The sequence below is a fragment of the Budorcas taxicolor genome, chromosome 5 (genome assembly GCF_023091745.1).
Source record: "Budorcas taxicolor isolate Tak-1 chromosome 5, Takin1.1, whole genome shotgun sequence".
Lineage (NCBI taxonomy): Eukaryota > Metazoa > Chordata > Mammalia > Artiodactyla > Bovidae > Budorcas > Budorcas taxicolor.
Window position 1 is genome coordinate 26,006,346 of NC_068914.1, and position 19,555 is coordinate 26,025,900.

A 19,555-nucleotide genomic window follows, 5' to 3' on the forward strand; every position below is an offset into this window, starting at 1 on the left:
GCTTCAGTAATAGGGATAACTATGCTTAACCTATTAACAGACAGTTTTGTAAACATAAAGACACTATAATAATTTTTATCTTTAATTTGTCATTTAACTTCAACGAAAGCGGCAGTTTAAGGCAAATGCATGACCAATGACAGAAATAAGCTCATGTTCCTCTAACAGAGACTCAGCAGTAATCTTCTCCATGTGATGACCAAAACAGTAATATCATATTTACGATATTTAAGTTACCCATTTATACTATTATTATTGTAATATACTGGTTATTTGGGCTTCCCTGGTGGCTCAGCTCGTAAAGAATCTACCTGCAATGTGGGAGATCTGGGTTCAATCTCTGGGTTGGGAAGATCTTCTGGAAGAGGGCATGGCAACCCATTCCAGTATTCTTGCCTGGAGAATCCCCATGGACAGAGGAGCCTGGCGGGCTCTAGTTTACGAGGTCACAAAGAGTCGGCCATGACTGAATGACTAAGCACATATATTGTTTATTTAAACATTTAAATCTATACTAGAAAAAGAGAATATAAAAATCTCTGTGCTAAAATTATTTAAAAAAAAAAACACAGTGGAGGTCCAGTGGTTAAGACACTGTGTTTCCAATGCAGGTGGCACAGATTCGATCCCTGGTTGGGGAACTAAGATCCTAAATGCCATGTGGCAGGGACAAAATTAAAAAAAAAAAAATCCAGTGGAAAAAGAAATAGCTAATATAGCAGCAGTGACAAAAAGTGAACAAAAGCAAATTGTTTCTGAAATGAAGGCTGACAAAGGAATCTTGTTGGAAGTTTTGGCCTGTGCGATGAAAAGAAGACCCAAACGTTTAGGATGTGTTTTCTGTCTTAATTAAGGAAGACAGCAAAAATGACCTGTTGGAGGGCATTCACAGAAAATTACACGTTTAAGATATTTAGCTTTTCAAATTTCTTTGAAAATATCATTGCTCCTATTTTCCTTATTTCTCATTACCTAAAAGCAAAGTATCCTATTCTTTTAGACATCATTCAGGAACATTTAAGCTATTTACATGATGAACTCATCAAAACTGGTAAATAAAGTTATTATTAAAATCTACCTTAACTTAATTGAAAGAAATTATTTTAGCCATTGGAATTCCCTGGTAGCTCAGTGGTAAAGAAGCTGCCTGTAATGCAGTACACGTGGGTCAGGAAGAGCACCTAGAGAAGGAAATGGCAACCTACGCCAGTATTCTTGCCTGGGAAATCCCATGGACAGAGGAGCCTAGTGGGCTACGGTCCATAGGGTCGCAAAAGACTTGGACATGACTTAGCAAATAAACAACAACAGTCATTTTAGCTGCTATTGAGATTCTACCAAAAGGAAGAAAAATCACTAGTAAACTGTGACTGCCCTCAAAGTTCCCAATGATTTAAAAATTACTCAAGCTGTTTTTCATTAATCCTGTCATAAACTTAACAAATATACATACATACAAAGAGTAGAAGCAGGTTGCTTCTATAATAATACATTTCAGGAATGAAACAGGCTTGGACTAGAGTAATGTTAAGTAAAGGTGATGAGAATTGGCTGAATGCTGCATAGATCTTGAAGGAGTCAACGCGATTTACCGTAGTATTCAATGTAGAGAACAATAGAAAAAGAAAAATCAAGGATGATGCCAAGTTTTTTAGCCTGAACTAATGAAGCACTGAATTGTCAATAATTGAGCTGGGCAGGCTGCCAAAGTCAGATCAAAAAGGCAATTCAGGGGTTCAGTTTTGGATAGCTTAAGTTCAAGATGACTTCTGTTGGGTTGGTCAAAAAGTTTGTTTGGGTTTTTCTGTAATGTTTCACAGAACAAACTTTTTGGCCAACCCGACATGTTTCCATGCAGACTCAAGCAGTTAAAAATACATATGATCATGAGTTTAGCAGACCTCTGGGTTGAAGGTATAAATTAATGAGAGCCCTCAAAGGAGTGTGGATAGAAAAGAAAAAGGCTTAGCCTCTGGACACATCAATTTTAATAATTCAGGGCATGTGGAGGAATGTGGCAAGGCAGACCAAGTAGGGAGTAGCCAGTGTGTTAAGATGAAAACAATGCAAGCAAGGTTTCTGGGAATCTAAGTGAAGGAAGTATTTCAAGGAGAGAAAGAGCAATTGTATCAAAAGCGGCGGATAAGTCAGAAGAGGACCGACCCTTTTGGCCCTGTGGAGGCCACTGCCAACCTATGGAAGGATAATTTTAGTGGAAGAGTTGATGGCAGAGCCTAATTGGTATGGGTTCAAGAGCAACCCAAAGGATGAGTGGTGAAGGTGTATGCAGACTGTTCTTTTGAGTTTTTTGCTTTAATGAGAGGAAGAGAAATAGGCAAATGAGATGGAAAGTAGAGGAGATTGAGAGAGAGGTTTTTTTTTCCTTAAGATGGGAGCAATAATAGTATGTTTGCATACTGACAAGAAAGATAAAGTGGAAAGGGAAAACGGATGATGTTGGAAACAACCGCTGGAGTATGGTTTTTAAGGTATGTAATTTAGACTCTAAAGATACTCACTAAATACAATGGAAGAGGACCAATTAAAGAAAGAGAACTGAGGTTTTACTACTACTGCCAGATAACAAAATTATAGTAAAAGGAAAATTAAAATGTGTTAAGATGTAAAAAGGGAAATGCAGATTTATGGACTTTAAAGGGAAGTTTCTAAATTTATCTAAAAATTCTATATGAGAAAATAGTACTAATTAAATATTTGGAGTAAATATTTTATATTTAGAAGTGAAAAAATCACAAAATAAAAAATGAACAAGTTGAACTCTAAACTGCATTAAAACTATGAACTCTCTGGATAATTTAAAATATCTAAACAGAAGTATAGTTAGATTTTGAAACGCACTTGCATTATATAGGACTCAAGGTTAATTTATTAGGTAATGAAGAGTGAAAGAGGAGAGTGAAACAGTTGGCTTAAAGCTCAACATTCAGAAAACGAAGATCATGGCATCTGGTCCCATCACTTCATGGCAAATAGATGGGGAAACAGTGGAAACAGTGTCAGACTTTATTTTGGGGGGCTCCAAAATCACTGCAGATGGTGACTGCAGCCATGAAATTAAAAGACGCTTATTCCTTGGAAGGAAAGTTATGACCAACCTAGATAGCATGTTAAAAAGCAGAGACATTACTTTGCCAACAAAGGTTCATCTAGTCAAGGCTATGGTTTTTCCAGTGGTCATGTATGGATGTGAGAGTTGGACTGTGAAGAAAGCTGAGCACCGAAGAATTGATGCTTTTGAACTGTGGTGTTGCAGAAGACTCTCGAGGGTCCCTTGGACTGCAAGGAGATCAGTCCTGGGTGTTCTTTGGAAGGAATGATGCTAAAGCTGAAGCTCCAGTACTTTGGCCACCTCATGCGAAGAGTTGACTCATTGGAAAAGACTCTGATGCTGGGAGGGATTGGGGGTAGGAGGAAAAGGGGACGACGGAGGATGAGATGGCTGGATGGCATCACCGACTCGATGGACGTGACTTTGAACTGTGGGGGTTGATGGTGGACAGGGAGGCCTGGCATGCTGCAGTTCATGGGACTGCAGAGAGTCGGACACGACTGAGCGACTGGACTGAACTGAACTGAATCGAAGGAGTTCAGACAAACTAGTAAATTATTAAGTAGCCAAGAGATTAATGGGTAAAGTGCATAGATTATTTGTATATGACATAAATATTAGGACAAATATTAATGCTAATAAGAAAAATGCAGAAGAAAACAATGTTATATTCATTCAGTTCAGTTGCTCAGTTGTGTCCGACTCTTTTCGACCCCATGAATTGCAGGAAAACATAAAAAAAATTAAACCTTCCCAATCTGGCTACACTGTGATCGAGACAGTACTCACATCTTGCTGGTGGTAGTGTAAAGTATTAATAATTTTTTGGATACTAATTTGGAAATTGACATCAAAAGTCACAAAAATATTTATAACCTTTGACTCAGAAATACTCCTCTTGGATATTTACTTAAAAAGTATACATAAATGATGTCCAATTCAGCATTATAATTACATTATAGCATTACCCATGATAATGAAATACTAGAAATGATCTAAAAGGGTAATTAAAAGATCAAAGAATGGCTATGAAAATTATGAATAGTGGCCTGAGCAAATGGAAGATATAAGATTTCAGGGCAATGTAGGAGATGCTTATCATATAACAATAAACGGCAGTGTAAAAATTACTTTTACTATACTGTTAATTACCACTATGTAACCTACACAGAAAGACAAAGAAAAATGTAAACTGAAAATAAATGTTCAGTATGCTGAGACTGTAGGTGAATATGTTCTTTCTTGTTCTCATAATAACTACTAACATTACTGAATACTTACTATCTACCTGATGGAGGAGAATGAACATTATGTATGTGAACACATTTAATCCAATGGGGTAAGCAACAGTCAATACTAAATGGCACAGCTGATATTTGAATTCAGACAATCTGTGTTCAGTCCTGATCATAATGACCAGCTATGCTGTAGACACAAATCAGAAAAATGGGATTTCCCTCAACCTCTAAGAATCATGTTTTAGAAGGTTATGGGTATCACGTATTATATTACATATAATATCATCTGGTAGTCTCAGATTACTATCCCTTAATAATTGCTAACTAACCTTTCAATTTTGCCTGTAAAAATAAAGCAAGCTAATTTTAAACAGATTGGAAAAAAATGAAAATCCTTACAGCATCACAGAATGCTACAGCTATGCAAAACATTTTGGAGATTACCAGATCCTTCTACCTCTACAGAGTAAGAAACAGAGGTCTATAATCAGTGAGAACTGACTAAAGGTCATGTATCTGGTTAATACAACCAAAGCTAGTTCTAAATTCCAGGTTTTCAATGATAATATTAAAGACGACAGTCCAATGATATTTCTTGCTACACCATCTAACTTCTCTCCCTCATAAAAACAAAAAACTCTATCTATATACTAAGTTCAAGCGCATAACAAATGTCAGGCACAGTTCGTGTTTTTTAGTTAAATTAAATATTGACAACAGTTTTAAGTAGTAAATATTATAATCATTTCTAAGACGATGAAACACAGATTTAGTATGTTGCCCGGGTGTATTAACTGGCATCCAGGGCTGATTACCAAGTCGGTGCTCTTCCTAGTGAGGGTCTGCCACCGGGCTAGGGACAAAGTGCTCACGCACTCAGGGAGCTCAGGTTAAAGAGGGTCCTTGTGTTCCTTGTTCATTATCGCCCAAGGTTCATATTGCCCAAGATTCATATGGAGAGAACTCTCTGATCCTTCTTTAGGTTCAGGACTAGTTGGCTGTTCCTGAGGATTCGAAAGAATGCAGTAAATTCTATCTGCGAGTGTGAAAAGGTTTCCAACTTTGTATAAACCCTGGGGTTGATCCTTCATGTACTTACTCTTATGTGTGATCAAGGGAGTAGAAAACGTTCAGTGCTTAGAGAAAGGGAAACTGAGGAACAGAGGGACAAAATATAATGATGCTTATATTCCCTGGCAAGTGTGCTTTTTAATATGCTAATAGTTCAAGGGCTCAAGAGAGAAACTTCCTGACACTTGATAAATACATTCTCATGACCTTTTCTCCCTCACTATTATCTCCCTTTCCTTTGCCTTGCACTTTTAATTCTGTAAATTCTAGCACTGCAGGCTTTAATCCTCTCTCCAGTTAGGGAACTCCTTAAGGGGTCTCCCATCTTCAGAGTCTCACCATTCACAACCATCTCACCTAAGGCACAGAATCTTCTAAAGCAAATCCATGGCTGCCTAATAATAATTATCACTTCTCCGTGAATATTCCTTGAAAACGGGCCCCAGCCTACCTTTCCAGCTTTCTTTCTCCCCGGTCTCTAAGTCCTCAGTAACCCAGGCTTTCCCTTCTCGGTTCTTTGGCTCACAGTGACCAGTTTATCTGGAATCCTCTCCGTTTTCATCTTCGGCTGTCTACAGTTAGTCCGTCTTTGAAGGCCCATCTCAAATGTAATCTCCCTTGCTTTTTCTGATTCTCCAACCAGATGCAATCCTTTACTTGTCTAAACCCTATAGTTCTGGGTATAACTCTCAGCAGACTTCACCCTGTCCTGCAGGTATCTGGTATTGCAACCGTCAGTTCCATTAAGATTGGTCATACATTATTAACCCTTGTGTTCTAGATAGCACATAGAAGACATTCATACTCATAATTAATGATCAAAAACAAAAATCTGACTTTGATGAATGTAAATTAAATGAGTGCTTCACAATTTTCTGTCAAAGAACTGGTTAAAGGAACCCCGAGAATAAAAACAAAAACAAAACAACGTGACAATATCTTAACTGGATACTTGATTTTCCAGGCACTGACACAACAATTGATAGACATCTACTAGGTTAGGAAAGTTATGTCTGTGTTATGAAAACGTAGACTCAAAAGAAAGCCCCCAAAGGCAAACAAAACAAAACAAAACAAACCGTAAAAAACAAAACCTTAAGACATGTGTGGTATTATTTCTTGAATTTTAGTTTGGTACAGATGAATCCTCTGAAGCTTAAAATTAAAAACTATACCGAGGAAGAAAAAAACTGCATTCAGACCATCAAATGACACATCTTGAATGCTACTGTAGAGAAAGTTAAACAGGGCTACTAAGCAATTGATTCACTCTCAAAGAAAAAACAAAACAAACCCAAAAGAAACCAAAACACAAAACAACAGAAAAATTAGCTAATTCTGATTTAGAAATGAGCAATCTGGCAATGTTCTTTTTTTCCACATTATAAAGCTAATCGGAGAGGCCTGCCACCTGAAAACATTTCAGAAAGGTACAGAGATAATACTCCTACAGAGATCATGATTAATGAATACATGGGCCCCTGGCTATAACTACGTCACTGCTGTTTACTTCGTGACTTCCCGTGTTCCAGGTGGGGGTTAAGTCAGGAAGGATTGGAGGAAATCAGTTTAAATTGTAGTCCAACCTTTACAGAGTAAACCCCACAACTCAACTAATTTTTTTCTTATGGGCCTGTAACTTAGCGGTAAAAGCACAATGAAATGAATGGATAATCTGAACAAAGGCAACAGGCACCTGCAATCTCTCAATCCCTTTGCAAATATATCCACCACGACAGGGCCAAATTCTGGGATCCGTTCGAGCAGGCGAGTGTCACCATTCAATAATGAGATCCTTTCTCGATAAGCTGTAAATCTCGGGGCAACTGAGACCCTTCCTAGGGATCTGAGCTGGGAGCGGTCTCGGATTTTTAGACAAATCTCTCCTCCTACCACACGTGACCGAGAGGCAATCAGCGGCCCTGGGAGACCCGCAACGCACGATACAAAGGCTCGGCGCTGCCACGAAATCCTCAGGAGGATCGCCGAGCCTCCCGCGCTTAGCTTCTGCGGAGCCTGCGCAGGGCGCCGCCGCGAGGCGCGCCGCTCCCGGGCCCGCAGGGCGGTGCCGCGCAGCGCGGGGAGAGGGAGCAGGGAGCGCGCGCCGCCTGCCCTGCGCGCCTGCCCACCCAGCGCCGCGGGAGCAGGGCCGACGAGCCGCACGCAGTCCGGCCGCACCGCAGCAGCCGGGCCCTCGGCCGACGCAGGGAGCCCCGCAGCGACGTGGACTAGGGTGAGGAGGCCGAGGGCTCGCAGACCCCGGGCAGGCCCGAGGCTGGGCCAGCCCACCCCGCCCAGGCCCGGGCCCGGGCCTTCCCTTCTCCTCCCGGCCCCTGCCGCCACCCCCGGCCTCCCGGGCCTCGCGTGGGGGCGGAGGGGCGCCGTGAGCGACACTTACACCACGGCTCTGGAGATGATCCAGGACACCATCTTCCCGGGGGCTTGGACCCCACGTCGGGGGCGGGTGGGTGCCGAGGGTGGCGGACCAGGCGGCCAACGGCAGGCCGCGCGCCCTCCGGCTCCTCGCACTCCCCGGGGCCGCGCTGGCGCCCTCGGGAGCCGGGCCCGGTGTCTGCGCGCGGCGGCCGGAGCTGCGCGGCGGTCGGTCCCCCCCACCCTTCCCCGCCCGCCTGCGGAGCCGCCGCGGAGCCAGCCAGCCCCGCCCCTACGCTCCGCTGATAGGCGGCGGCGGCGCGTTGGCCGAGGCCAAGTCTGGGCTGCCCGGCTCCGGGGGCTGGGCTGCCGGGACCCCTGCCCGCGCCGGACGGCCTTGCGGCCTGGATCCTTGGCTCTAACCTCCCTGCTCTGCCTCCTTTGTCCAGAACGTCCACGAGGCGTAGACGGGAGAGGGTGGGAGAGGCTGAGGAAGGGGACTTGGGGGTGAGGGTTGTTGATATCTGTGTGAAAAACAAGATAGTCGTGGAAACTCTGTCTGACGGAATCCTTTTGGACCAGGCCCTAGATTCTGGAGAGGAGAAATTTGGAGATGCGTTTAGCTACATCGGTGTTCTCACTGTTCACCGAGGCCCTGGACATCATCAAAGTACCGCATTTTCAGGCAGAGGTCGGGAGAATCGTTGTACAGGCCTGTCAGGAGTCTCCTGGTTTGTGGTGCAATGCAGGGAGGGGTAGAGGAGGAAAGCCTTGGATTTCAAGTTTGCAGTAGTGAGTGTGTAGATACCACTGTTCTGGGCCTCTTACGACATCGTCCCATCACAACATCCGCAAAGCCTGTATTACAAACACACCTCTGACCTGCCAGATATTCAGAGTAAAAGTTGGGCTTAGGATTCCTGACCTGTCTTACTATTTATAGCTGTCTGTTTTTTGGGAAGTTGGGTTATTGCTCGCACCTTGCAGGTATCTTAATTTCAGGAGGTAGAATTTAAACTCTGATATTTTTGGTGGCAATACCGAATCGAGGAAGTGATCTTGAAATTTAATTCGCATCTTTTTTTTTTCCTGTTAAGATGGTAATAAAAGATAATTCTAGTGTTCAGATGGTACGAAGAATAAAGGATGAAACATGGGCTTCAAGCCTTTGATTAAAAGGTCTAGGAAATAGTTTATTTTGTGACCATACTGTAATTTATTTTTTTTGTTCCTCAGTTTCCCTGTAGTAAAAAGAGGTCAGTAATACTGCAGTTTACCTCTTGCCTTCCAAGAGTGACATGAAGTATGCTAAATACATTTTATAAAATTGTGCCACTTGTTTGAGAGAAAATTAAAAAACGAATAGGAGATTATCCTGAGTTTTTTTAAGGTCCCAGGTTCAGTACATTAGTAATGTTTTTGTTATGCAAGGAATGAAATCGGAAACTCCTTTTTACTCTTGGGTAGGCTTTGTACTCTTGGGTTGCAAAGAGTTGGATGTGACTGGACTGAACTGAGGCTCTTTTTGCTTATTTATGCATTTTAAGAACGTATATATTAATTTCAGGGATCTCAATGATGAAAATTTGCATTTGTCTGGAATCATTTTTGGCCATTATTCAGCATTATTTGAAAATCAGGTGTGCCACATAAACACCAGTTTTCTAAAAAGTTCTCTTGCCCAATAAAACTCAAAGTATTTGAATGGCATTCACATTCCTCCATGAACTGATCCTAAATGTTTTTACATTGTTAATTTTTCCTGCCCTTCCAGTCTCTAATGTATTTTTTCCCTTACCGTTCTTCTCTGAACCAAGCTATGTTTTCATGCTCCATGCCTATGCCTGGACTTGATGTTCTGATTTTCATAGTTATTCATTTTCTCCAGGCCCCCATAATTAATTACTTGAATTTCTGTTTAATGCCTGTCATTCTGCTTTATATTGTGGTTGTGTTTCACCTAGGTCTGACCTACTGAGTGGTCAAATGTTTAAGGGCAGGTGTGGTATATTAGTTATTTGTGTTTCCCTATTCTCTAGGATAAAGTAATTACCCAGTAAAAGTCCAAATAATGTTTTTTAAAACTTTTACAACTCAGAGCCTAGGTGAAAATTTATTCCTGTTTAGCACACTGGAAACTGAGGCTTAGAGAACTCAGTGTCAGCGACCACATAACTTAGAGGGGATAGAACGGGAACTCATATTTCCCGAGTGTTCTTTACGTTATACTTTGAGAGTTGAAATGTGTTTAAGGCAGTGGGTCCAGATGGAGGCTCCCTCCGGGGGGAGGTTGGGAGGTATTTTTTGGGGATTGTTGGAATGATTAAGGCTAACCACTAGCATTTGATGGGTGAGAGCCAGGGATGGTATATACTCTTTGAAGGTGCACAGGCTGTTCTAAACAAAGAATGTTCCCATGTTTTGCAAGGTTTAAGAACACACTGCCTGACATTTGTGTAATGTTTGTGCTTATCTGAACCTAGAACCTCTGTTTTATGTATAAGGCATGGTTTTAACCGCTACTGAATTTTCCAGTGTCTGTTTCTATATGCAACTTGTGAAAGAAAGATTTGTTTTGTTCACAATTTGATCAGGAGTTGTTTGCAGTTTTGGAAAATTGTGTCACAAAGTACTTTGTATTCATAGCTGTCATGGTTAGCTGGTAGTTACTCTTGTATGTTTTCTAGTTCAGTTTTGTTTCAGGATTAACATGCTGAAACACATACCTTACTTTAAATGATTTTCATTTCACTTTTCCATCTATATTTTATTTAGGATAGATACATGGGTTTGTTTGAAGTCTGTAGGGAGATTGTTTTTAATTTCATTTCTGGGTGCTAAAGCAGAAGCTGGAAAATATTTTATGAAAGGGGAACATCAAGCCTGATTTGGTTGAGAATTCTTAGTCTAAACAGACTGTTATTTCATCTGAGGAGTTGCCTTACATGAGAAGAACCCAGATTTTAGTAGTGGGTGTACTGGGCTGTGCCTTGATAGTTGAGATCTGGTAATAGATGGCCATTAGATTAGTGCTTCATGATGTAAGGCAAGGCTCGGAGACGTGGGAGAAAAGGAAATACATGACCTGCTGCCTTTTAAAGGGTGGTCTCTTGGCATACTTGAGACCATTTCTTGTTTAGAAGATGGAAAATTGTTTCTTTAAATACTAAACTTAATTGCTTTTTAAAAAGCATATTGTTAATATTCATTTGAGTGCTTCCTTCACTGTGTTCTGCAAAGACTCTTTTCTTTGGGTGTTGTGTTTAATCATGGTGGGATGCAGCATATTTAGGGCAAAGGACGTTCTATCAGGAGACCTATTTCTAATTGCCATTCCTGTGATGTTTGGCAAGTGTATCTATGTTTCCTGTTAAGTGAGGATAATATTATGGTAATCAAATGCAAGGGGTTTTAAAGAGTAAGGGTAATTAGACTATTAAAAAGAATTGATTTTTCTTCCAGTTCCTGGGAGATATGTGGAATATGTGTCTCCTACATGTTAAAGTAGCTGATTTGTAGGGGAAAAAAGAGTGGGAAGGTACCTCGGAGAGCAGGTAGTAAGAGAATTACAGAGTACAGAGATAATATCTAATCTATATAATTAATGAGTATACTAATGAAACTGAATACTAGGTCACCTTCCCATTTCTGTTGGAGGAGTATTTTCAAGTGCTTGAAAATATTTTTATGTATAGAAAGGGTAAAATCACTAACTTTTATAGTTTATTAAAAGTATAGTCTACCTTTAATAGTTGTTTAGAAAATGACATGAGGATCTAAAAGAGAATAACTTAAAAGACAAAAATCTGTTGTTTTTCCATCTGCGGCTAAATGAATTTTTTTATGTGTTAGCCAGTTTGCTTTATGGTATTATGGTTACAACAGGCCAGTTTTGGCATCTGAATCAAATTATAAAGAAATAATATTGAAAATGCCATAATTGGATTGCATTAGAACAGAAAGATTAGATTCTGAATTAAGTATTTGATAGTTACTAGCCAACATTTGATGAAGAAAGCAAAATGCATCTGCCAGTGGCTGGGTCTAGGGAATATCTGGGTCTAGGGAATGCACATATCTGAGGCTGTTACACATTTGAGGTGGTAGCATTGGTTGCAGTGATGAAGAGTTTAGATATATTTCAGGTATTTCAGCTGTTCATTTAAGTCATAGTTCCCAGGTTTGAAATCAAGGTAGATTTATGATTTCAGGTATTGCTCAGGTACATATTGGGTTGTTATGATGTAATTTACAGAGAACTGAAATATTTGGTAATTCTATTATGTCCACTAAGCAGAACATTAAACAATTTTTGTTGATAATTTTGAGTGGTGGCTCGAAGCACATGGAATAAAATTCGAAAGGGTGAACAATGCAAAGTTAATCTTCTTTTATCACTTGTCTTCAGCTGTCCACTTCCTTACGAGGCCTATCTCTATTGCTGGGTTTTTGTTTACTGAGAATCAAGTCTTGAATAAGAGTTGTATATAGGTATTTAAGATGAAAGTAGAATTTTACATCAGTTGGGACATGATGTAAAATTTAGTAAATGATTTTGTGACAGCCAGCTAGCCATTTAATAAAATCTGAAGAAAAAGTAATTCTTGATGGATAAGAACTGTAAATGTAAAATCCAAAAGTACCATTAGAGTATAAAAAGACAACACGTGAAGGTAATGTAATCTTGATAATGAAAAGGCCTGTCAATGCGTGCCATAAAATCAGAAACCAAAAGGGCAAATTTCATAAGATTTGATTGCTTAAGAATTTAAAACTCCTATGTCGTCAGAAACAATATAAACAAAATTTCAAGACAAATGACAAATTGGGGAAAAACATTCGTAAAACTAAAGGTTAACATTCTTAATATACAAAGCACTTGTTAAAAAACCATTAATTAAAAACATATCGCAAAACTCAGAATATCTGGTTTCCAGTCTGGCATGTAAGGAGGAGCTTAGGAGTTGCCACTCTGTTCTAACAAGTAAAAAGCTGGGCAAACTGAAAAAATTAACAGCTCTTTTTATATGCTTCAGAGAAATGAGGTCATAAACGTCCTCCCAAATTGGAGAGAGAGGCAGTACAGAGAATTAAAACTCACCAGAGTGGAAACCTCTGCAAGGATCAATGCTAGGGTAGAAAAGCCGACAGCTCTGAGAGTTAAAAGCTGCAGGAGAATCCGATCGTCACAGTTAATGTGGGAGAAAAGTTCCTCCCTGCTGGAAGTCGGCAGGGGAAGGAAAAAGAAACCATTTTGAAATACACCAAATACTCTTTGAAATACTCTAACAGTTTATACCCTCAGGAGAAACTATTTCACCTGAACCTAACCGAACAGGGGAAAGGGAAATACCCAACACCAAGCTAGCTCTAGCCTTCCACCAGGGCTTGCCTCCTTCCCTCTCCTTACCTTAGCTTGAAATTCCTTTATGTAATTACCACCACCATCCTTTAAAAAAAAAAATTATTCCTGGTTCTAAGAAAGCATGTGCTCCTTGCTAAAAATCACTTGAAGAAGCTCTTCATCTTTCCTTTTTTTCCAGATCCTTTGCGCTCTTCCTTCTCTCCTTCCCTAACACTTTCCTCCCTTACTGTATCCTGTTTTTGAGACTTACCTATTGTTACTTGTGACTGTAGTTCATAGATTTCCACCACTATGTAATATCCACTCTGTGTAGTATATACAGTATATTTTTCATTCCAAATAAGGATATTTTGGATGTTTAAATTTTTTTTTTTTGCTCCAACTGCTTATGTGAAGGTTTACCTAAGGAGTGTAATATGTACCGTTTAAAGCATATAAACATCATATTTTAAAAATTGTAGATATTTTTATGGTTGTCATCCTTCCTAGTAAGCTTCTTGAAAGCAGGAATTGATGTCTTCCACATCTCATCCTGCATTACCAGCCTTACATATAAGAATAAATGTTTGTTTCATTGAATTGAATTTTGTTCTTTATTGTTCATGCAGCATCCTCTTGAAAACTCAATATTCTATAAGCCTGAAATTTCAAAAGAGAACTATTAGGAACCAAAATACTTGGCCATGTTATAACATGTGAAAATTGCATTGAAAAAATAAATACGAATTAGCAGGTAACAAATGTCGAGAATTCTTATCTGACAGTTTTAAATTGGAACATTCTGAAAATATTAAGCTATTACTTTAGTTTCTCTTTCTAGTGATGGAAGTAATAACCCCTAGTTAGTTGTGTAGTATTTAACTAGTATTTATAAGAAACTTTTATTTCAGAGGTCTAGAATAATAAGAATAATGTAGTTAAAAACTCTAAAAGAGAAAACTGGTTATATTTTTAAACATTAGTGAATGTTTAGCTTTATGTTATAATTTTATTATAGGACTTACACTTTAAAAATTTTTTTATTTTATATTGGAGCATAGTTGGCTAACAACATTGTGATAGTTTCAGGTGTACAGCAAAGGACTTGTACTACTGTATTAAAAAAAAAAGCTGTTGCTTATAGGGTCATATTGATACCATGTTGAATAGTTTTTTTTTTTAAATATAAATGTATTTATTTTAATGGAGGCTAATTACTTTACAATATTGTAGTGGTTTTGCCATACATTGACATGAATCAGCCATTGGTATACACATGTTCCCCATCCTGAACCCCCCTCCCACCTTCCTCCCCGTCCTATCCCTCTGGGTCATCCCAGTGCACCAGCCCCGAGCACCCTGTCTCATGCACCGAAACTGGACTGGTGATTCATTTCACATATGATAATATACATGTTTCAATGCTGTTCTCCCAAATCATCCCACCCTCGCCTTCTCCCACAGAGTCCAAAAGACTGTTATATATCTGTGTCTCTTTTGCTGTCTCGCATTTAGGGTTATCGTTACCATCTTTCTAAATTCCATGTATATGTGTTAGTATACTGTATTGGTGTTTTTCTTTCTGGCTTATTTCACTCTGTATAATCTGCTCCAGTTTCATCCACCTTGATAAAGAAGCACTCTCATGCTTTTTATGCACCTATCTTGGGCCTGGGACATTGGTTTTAGTTCACAGTAAGTGTCGTACCAAGGAGCCTGGATTTTATAATCCCAGCTTTAGCTTGTTAAACTGACTTGCTCAGGTCTAATCATTTTATCTCACTGGACTTCTGTTTCCTCATCTACAAAACAAAGGTAAAGCTTTAGAATGCTTATTTTTATAGGGTTATTAAGGTAATCCTTTAGACTGCTTGTCTTTGTAAGGTTATTAAGAGACTTAAACAAGGACATGTAAGAAACCCCGTTGTAAACTGAACTTTATAATCGAGATATGAGATATTATTTTCAGTTTGGAAAAATTCAGAAATACTCAAGACCACTTTTTGCAGTAGGGGGAACACTGAATCTGGGGGAAGATACACTGTCATGTATGGGAAAAGGAATATGTGCAGATAGCCACAGCCCAGGATAATGTGCCAGGCAAAAATCTTTACTGATTTTGAAGTTCATAGGCCAGGAAGAGATTGGTCTGTTTGGGGGAAAGGACACTGATGCTTTGGAGGATGACAGGCTTCCCTGTGGCTCAGCTGGTAAAGAATCCGCCTGCAATGCGGGAGACCTGGGTTCAACCCCTGGGTTGCGAAGATCCCCTGGAGAAGGGAAAGGCTACCCACTGCAGTATTCTGGCCTGGAGAATTCCCTGGACTGTATAGTCCATGGCGTCGCAAAGAGCTGGACATGACTGAGCGACCTTCACACACCCACACTTCAGTAGAATCATGTACGAGTAGAAAAGAGAACATGGCAGAAAGTTCAGCGTAATGCTGGGAAACTCGTCGAAGTACTGTTTTAGAGAAACAGAGCCTGGGGAGCGCATCTGTCAAGGCCATACAGTCCTCTGGGCCGCGAGGAACCCTTCCAGGGATTTTAAGCAGGGGAGTATTGTTTTCAGATGAACCTTTGTGATCCTTCATCAGGGTGAAGGATAGATTTGATGAAATATTAGAGGCAGGGTGATCCATCCCGAGGCTATTCTATTAACGTGGAGAGAAAATGATCAGGGGTTTGATTTGAGGTTCACAAATTAGGTTTTTGAATAGAGTTCAGGAGGCAATGAATTTAAAAGGTGAAAAATAGCCTTTTTTCGACTAATGTTTTCCTGAAGGTTAGCATAGACTTCAGCTATGAATGTACTGATATGAAACAAACTACAGTATTATTTGTACCACTTTTAACTTTTCGTGGATAGAAATCACAGGTATTTTCATATCACATTACATTTTTGCAGGTGTCTTGAAATGTTACTTACCACACATCATTACCTTGAAACTATGGTAGGTCTGCTGTGTTCGGTTCAGTCTCTCAGTCGTGTCCAACTCTTTGCGACCCCGTGAACTGCAGCACGCCAGGCCTCCCTGTCCATCACCAGCTCCCGGAGCTTACTCAAACTCATGTCCATAGAGTCGGTGATGCGATCCAGCCATCTCATCCTCTGTCGTCCCCTTCTCCTCCTGCCTTCAATCTTTCCCAGCATCAGTGTCTTTTCAGATGGGTCCGCTCTTTGCATCAGGTGGTCCAAGTATTGGAGTTTCAGCTTCAGCATCAGTCCTTCCAGTGAATATTTAGGACTGATTTCCTTTAGGATGGACTGGTTGGGTCTCCTTGCAGTCCAAGGGACTCTCAAGAGTCTTCTCCAACACCACAGTTCAAAAGTATCAATTCTTTGGTGCTCTGCTTTCTTTATAGTCCAACTCTCGCATCCATACATGACTACTGGCAAAACTATAACTTTGACTGGGTGGACCTTTGTTGGCAAAGTAATGTCTCTGCTTTTTAATATGCTATCTAGGTTGGTCATCACCTTCTTCCAAGGAGCAAGCATCTTTTAATTTCATGGCTGCAGTCACCATCTGCAGTGATTTTGGAGCCCCCCAAAATAAAGTCTGACACTGTATCCACTGTTTCCACTTATTATTTACTGAGTTGATTAAAAAAGCACACACAGTGTTATCAAATCACATTTTCTTGTACTGTTTTGATAACTATATTTTAATACAGTTGGTTTCCTTTAATCCCGGTGGTAATGAAAAACAGCTGGTAGGTTGTGAGTGTGAGATTTGAAAGGAGGAAGACACTGGAGTGAGGGTGGAGTAGACATATTTCTGGGGTAGACGTATTTCATTGGTTAGGCAAAGAATCAGATGTTGTGAGATCCACCATAGATCGTTGAGGTCATTTAGTCCATTGTCTCCCCAAAGTTTCACACAAGAGATCGCTTAAATTGTTTTTACGTTATGAATCCATATTATAAAAATATTTTTCCTCCAAAATCTTTGATTATTAATGACTTGCTGCCCGCCTCCCCTGAGTTTTAAGCAGGCGGGCAGCTTCTTGCTGTGACTCTTGGGACTTGCTCGGGGCCTCCGCTCTGCCACTCTCTACCCCTTATTTCGCCGCTTGTAGGTTTGGTGTCTTCTACTTCACCCCTTCCCTGGTGGCTTCCCTGGTGGCTCAGAGGTTAAAGCGTCTGCCTCCAGTGTGGGAGACCTGGGTTCAATCCCTGGGTCGGGAAGACCCCCTGGAGAAGGAAATGGCAACCTGCTCCAGCATTCTTGCCTGGAGAATCCCATGGATGGAGGAGCCTGGTAGGCTACAGTCCACGGGGTCGCAAAGAGTCGGACATGACTGAGCGACTTCACTTCACTTCACTTTATCCCTGGGATTTCTTTGGAAGGAATGATGCTAAAGCTGAAGCTCCAGTACTTTGGCCACCTCATGTGAAGAGTTGACTCGTTGGAAAAGACTCTGATGCTGGGAGGGATTGGGGGCAGGAGGAGAAGGGGACGACCGAGGATGGGATGCCTGGATGGCATCACTGACTTGATGGATGTGAGTCTGAGTGAACTCCGGGAGTTGGTGATGGACAGGGAAGCCTGGCGTGCTGCGATTCATGGGGTCGCAAAGAGTCGGACACGACTGAACGACTGAACAGAACTGAACTTTATCCCAACCCTGCTGGCCTGGTCTCTGCCACTTCTTAGAAGTAGAACCTCCTGTTCCCTCGGGTTTTTTTTTTTTTTTTTTTAAACCTCCCCAGCAAGTTGGGAATTTCAAGAGTGACTGATGCCTTTCAGCACCTTATTCTTTTGTCCCCAAACTCGGTCTTGAGCCTTATGGTCAAGTGGGAAAGTTGAGGCCTGGGGGGCTTGGGCTGCAGCAGGAAGGTGGTGGGCTCTGGTCTCCGGAGACCCTGGGAGTTGGGAGAGGAGAGCGATGGTAGGGGGGCCGAGGTGGAGATGGGAAAATCTTTCACCAGTTCGCGTTTGGCACTATCATCTTAGACTGTTACCGTTTGCTAAATTGCAGGATGCAACTCTGCTGAAATAGTCTCTTTTCCCATTTTCTTTCCAAAGGAGTGATTGAGGGCAAGAGGAGAGGGGGGCGACAGAGGATGAGATGGTTGGATGGCATCGCCGCTTAATGGACGTGACTTTGAACAACCTCCGAGAGGTAGTGAAGGACAGTGAAGCCTAACGTGCTGCAGTTCATGGGGTTGCAGGGAGTGGGACATGACTTAGTGACCGAACAACAGCAAAGGAGCCAATTGAAATTTAGGCAGTTAGGATAGCTTTTTTGGTTTCAGTATTTCAAGACCCTGCAGATGGCAGTTAGAGAAAAATGTGGAAGTGCTTTAAAAAAAATAAAGGAGGATAATGTTAATTATATGACTTTAGAAAAAGGAAAGTAAGGCTGGAATGAGTTGATTATGTTAAAGTATTTAGACAGATGAGCTTCCCTGGTGGCTCAGAAGGTAAAGAATTTGCCCTCAGAGCGCAAGACTTGGTTTTGATCCCTGGGCCAGGAAGATGCCGTAGAGAAGGGAATGGCAACCCATTCCAGTATTCTTGCCTGGAGAATTCCTTGGACAGAGGAGCCTAGTTAGCTATCGGTTCAGTTCAGTCGCTCAGTCGTGTCTGACTCTTTGCGACCCCATGAATCGCAGCACGCCAGGCCTCCCTGTCCATCACCAACTCCCGGAGTTCACTCAGACTCACATCCATCGAGTCACTGATGCCATCCAGCCATCTCATCCTCTGTCGTCCCCTTCTCCTCCTGCTCCCAATCCCTCCCAGCATCAGAGTCTTTTCCAGTGAGTCAGCTCTTCACATGAGGTGGCCAAAGTACTGGAATTTCAGCTTTAGCATCATTCCTTCCAAAGAAATCCCAGGGTTGATCTCCTTCAGAATGGACTGGTTGGATCTCCTTGCAGTCCAAGGGACTCTCAAGAGTCTTCTCCAACACCACAGTTCAAAAGCATCAATTCTTCGGCACTCAGCCTTCTTCACAGTCCAACTCTCACATCCGTACATGACCACTGGAAAAACCATAGCCTTGACTTGACGGACCTTAGTCGGCAAAGTAATATCTCTGCTTTTGAATATGCTATCTAGGTTGGTCATAACTTTTCTTCCAAGGAGTAAGCATCTTTTAATTTCATGGCTGCAATCACCATCTGCAGTGATTTTGAAGCCCCCCAAAATAAACTGACACTGTTTCCATTGTTTCCCCATCTGTTTCCCATGAAGTGATGGGACCAGATGCCATGATCTTCGTTTTCTGAATGTTGAGCTTTAAGCCGACTTTTTCACTCTCCTCTTTCACTTTCATCAAGAGGCTTTTGAGTTCCTCTTCACTTCTTGCCAGAAGGGTGGTGTCATCTGCATATCTGAGGTGATTTGAGATTTCTCCCGGCAATCTTGATTCCAGCTTGTGTTTCTTCCAGTCCAGCGTTTCTCTTGATGTACTCTGCATACAAGTTAAATAAGCAGGGTGACAATA

The 19,555-nt window shown here is 41.2% G+C and overlaps 1 protein-coding gene across 1 annotated transcript in view; it reads right to left on the minus strand.

The window, feature by feature from the left end:
• REEP3 (receptor accessory protein 3) overlaps nucleotides 1-7,864 on the minus strand; it is a 96,841-nt gene extending 88,977 nt beyond the window's left edge. Inside the window, exon 1 of the mRNA XM_052640376.1 lies at nucleotides 7,778-7,864. Within this exon, the coding sequence (XP_052496336.1) occupies nucleotides 7,778-7,809 (32 nt within the window). The 5' untranslated portion in view covers nucleotides 7,810-7,864. The remainder of the gene's footprint in view (nucleotides 1-7,777) is intronic.
• Between the last annotated feature and the right edge of the window lie 11,691 nt (nucleotides 7,865-19,555).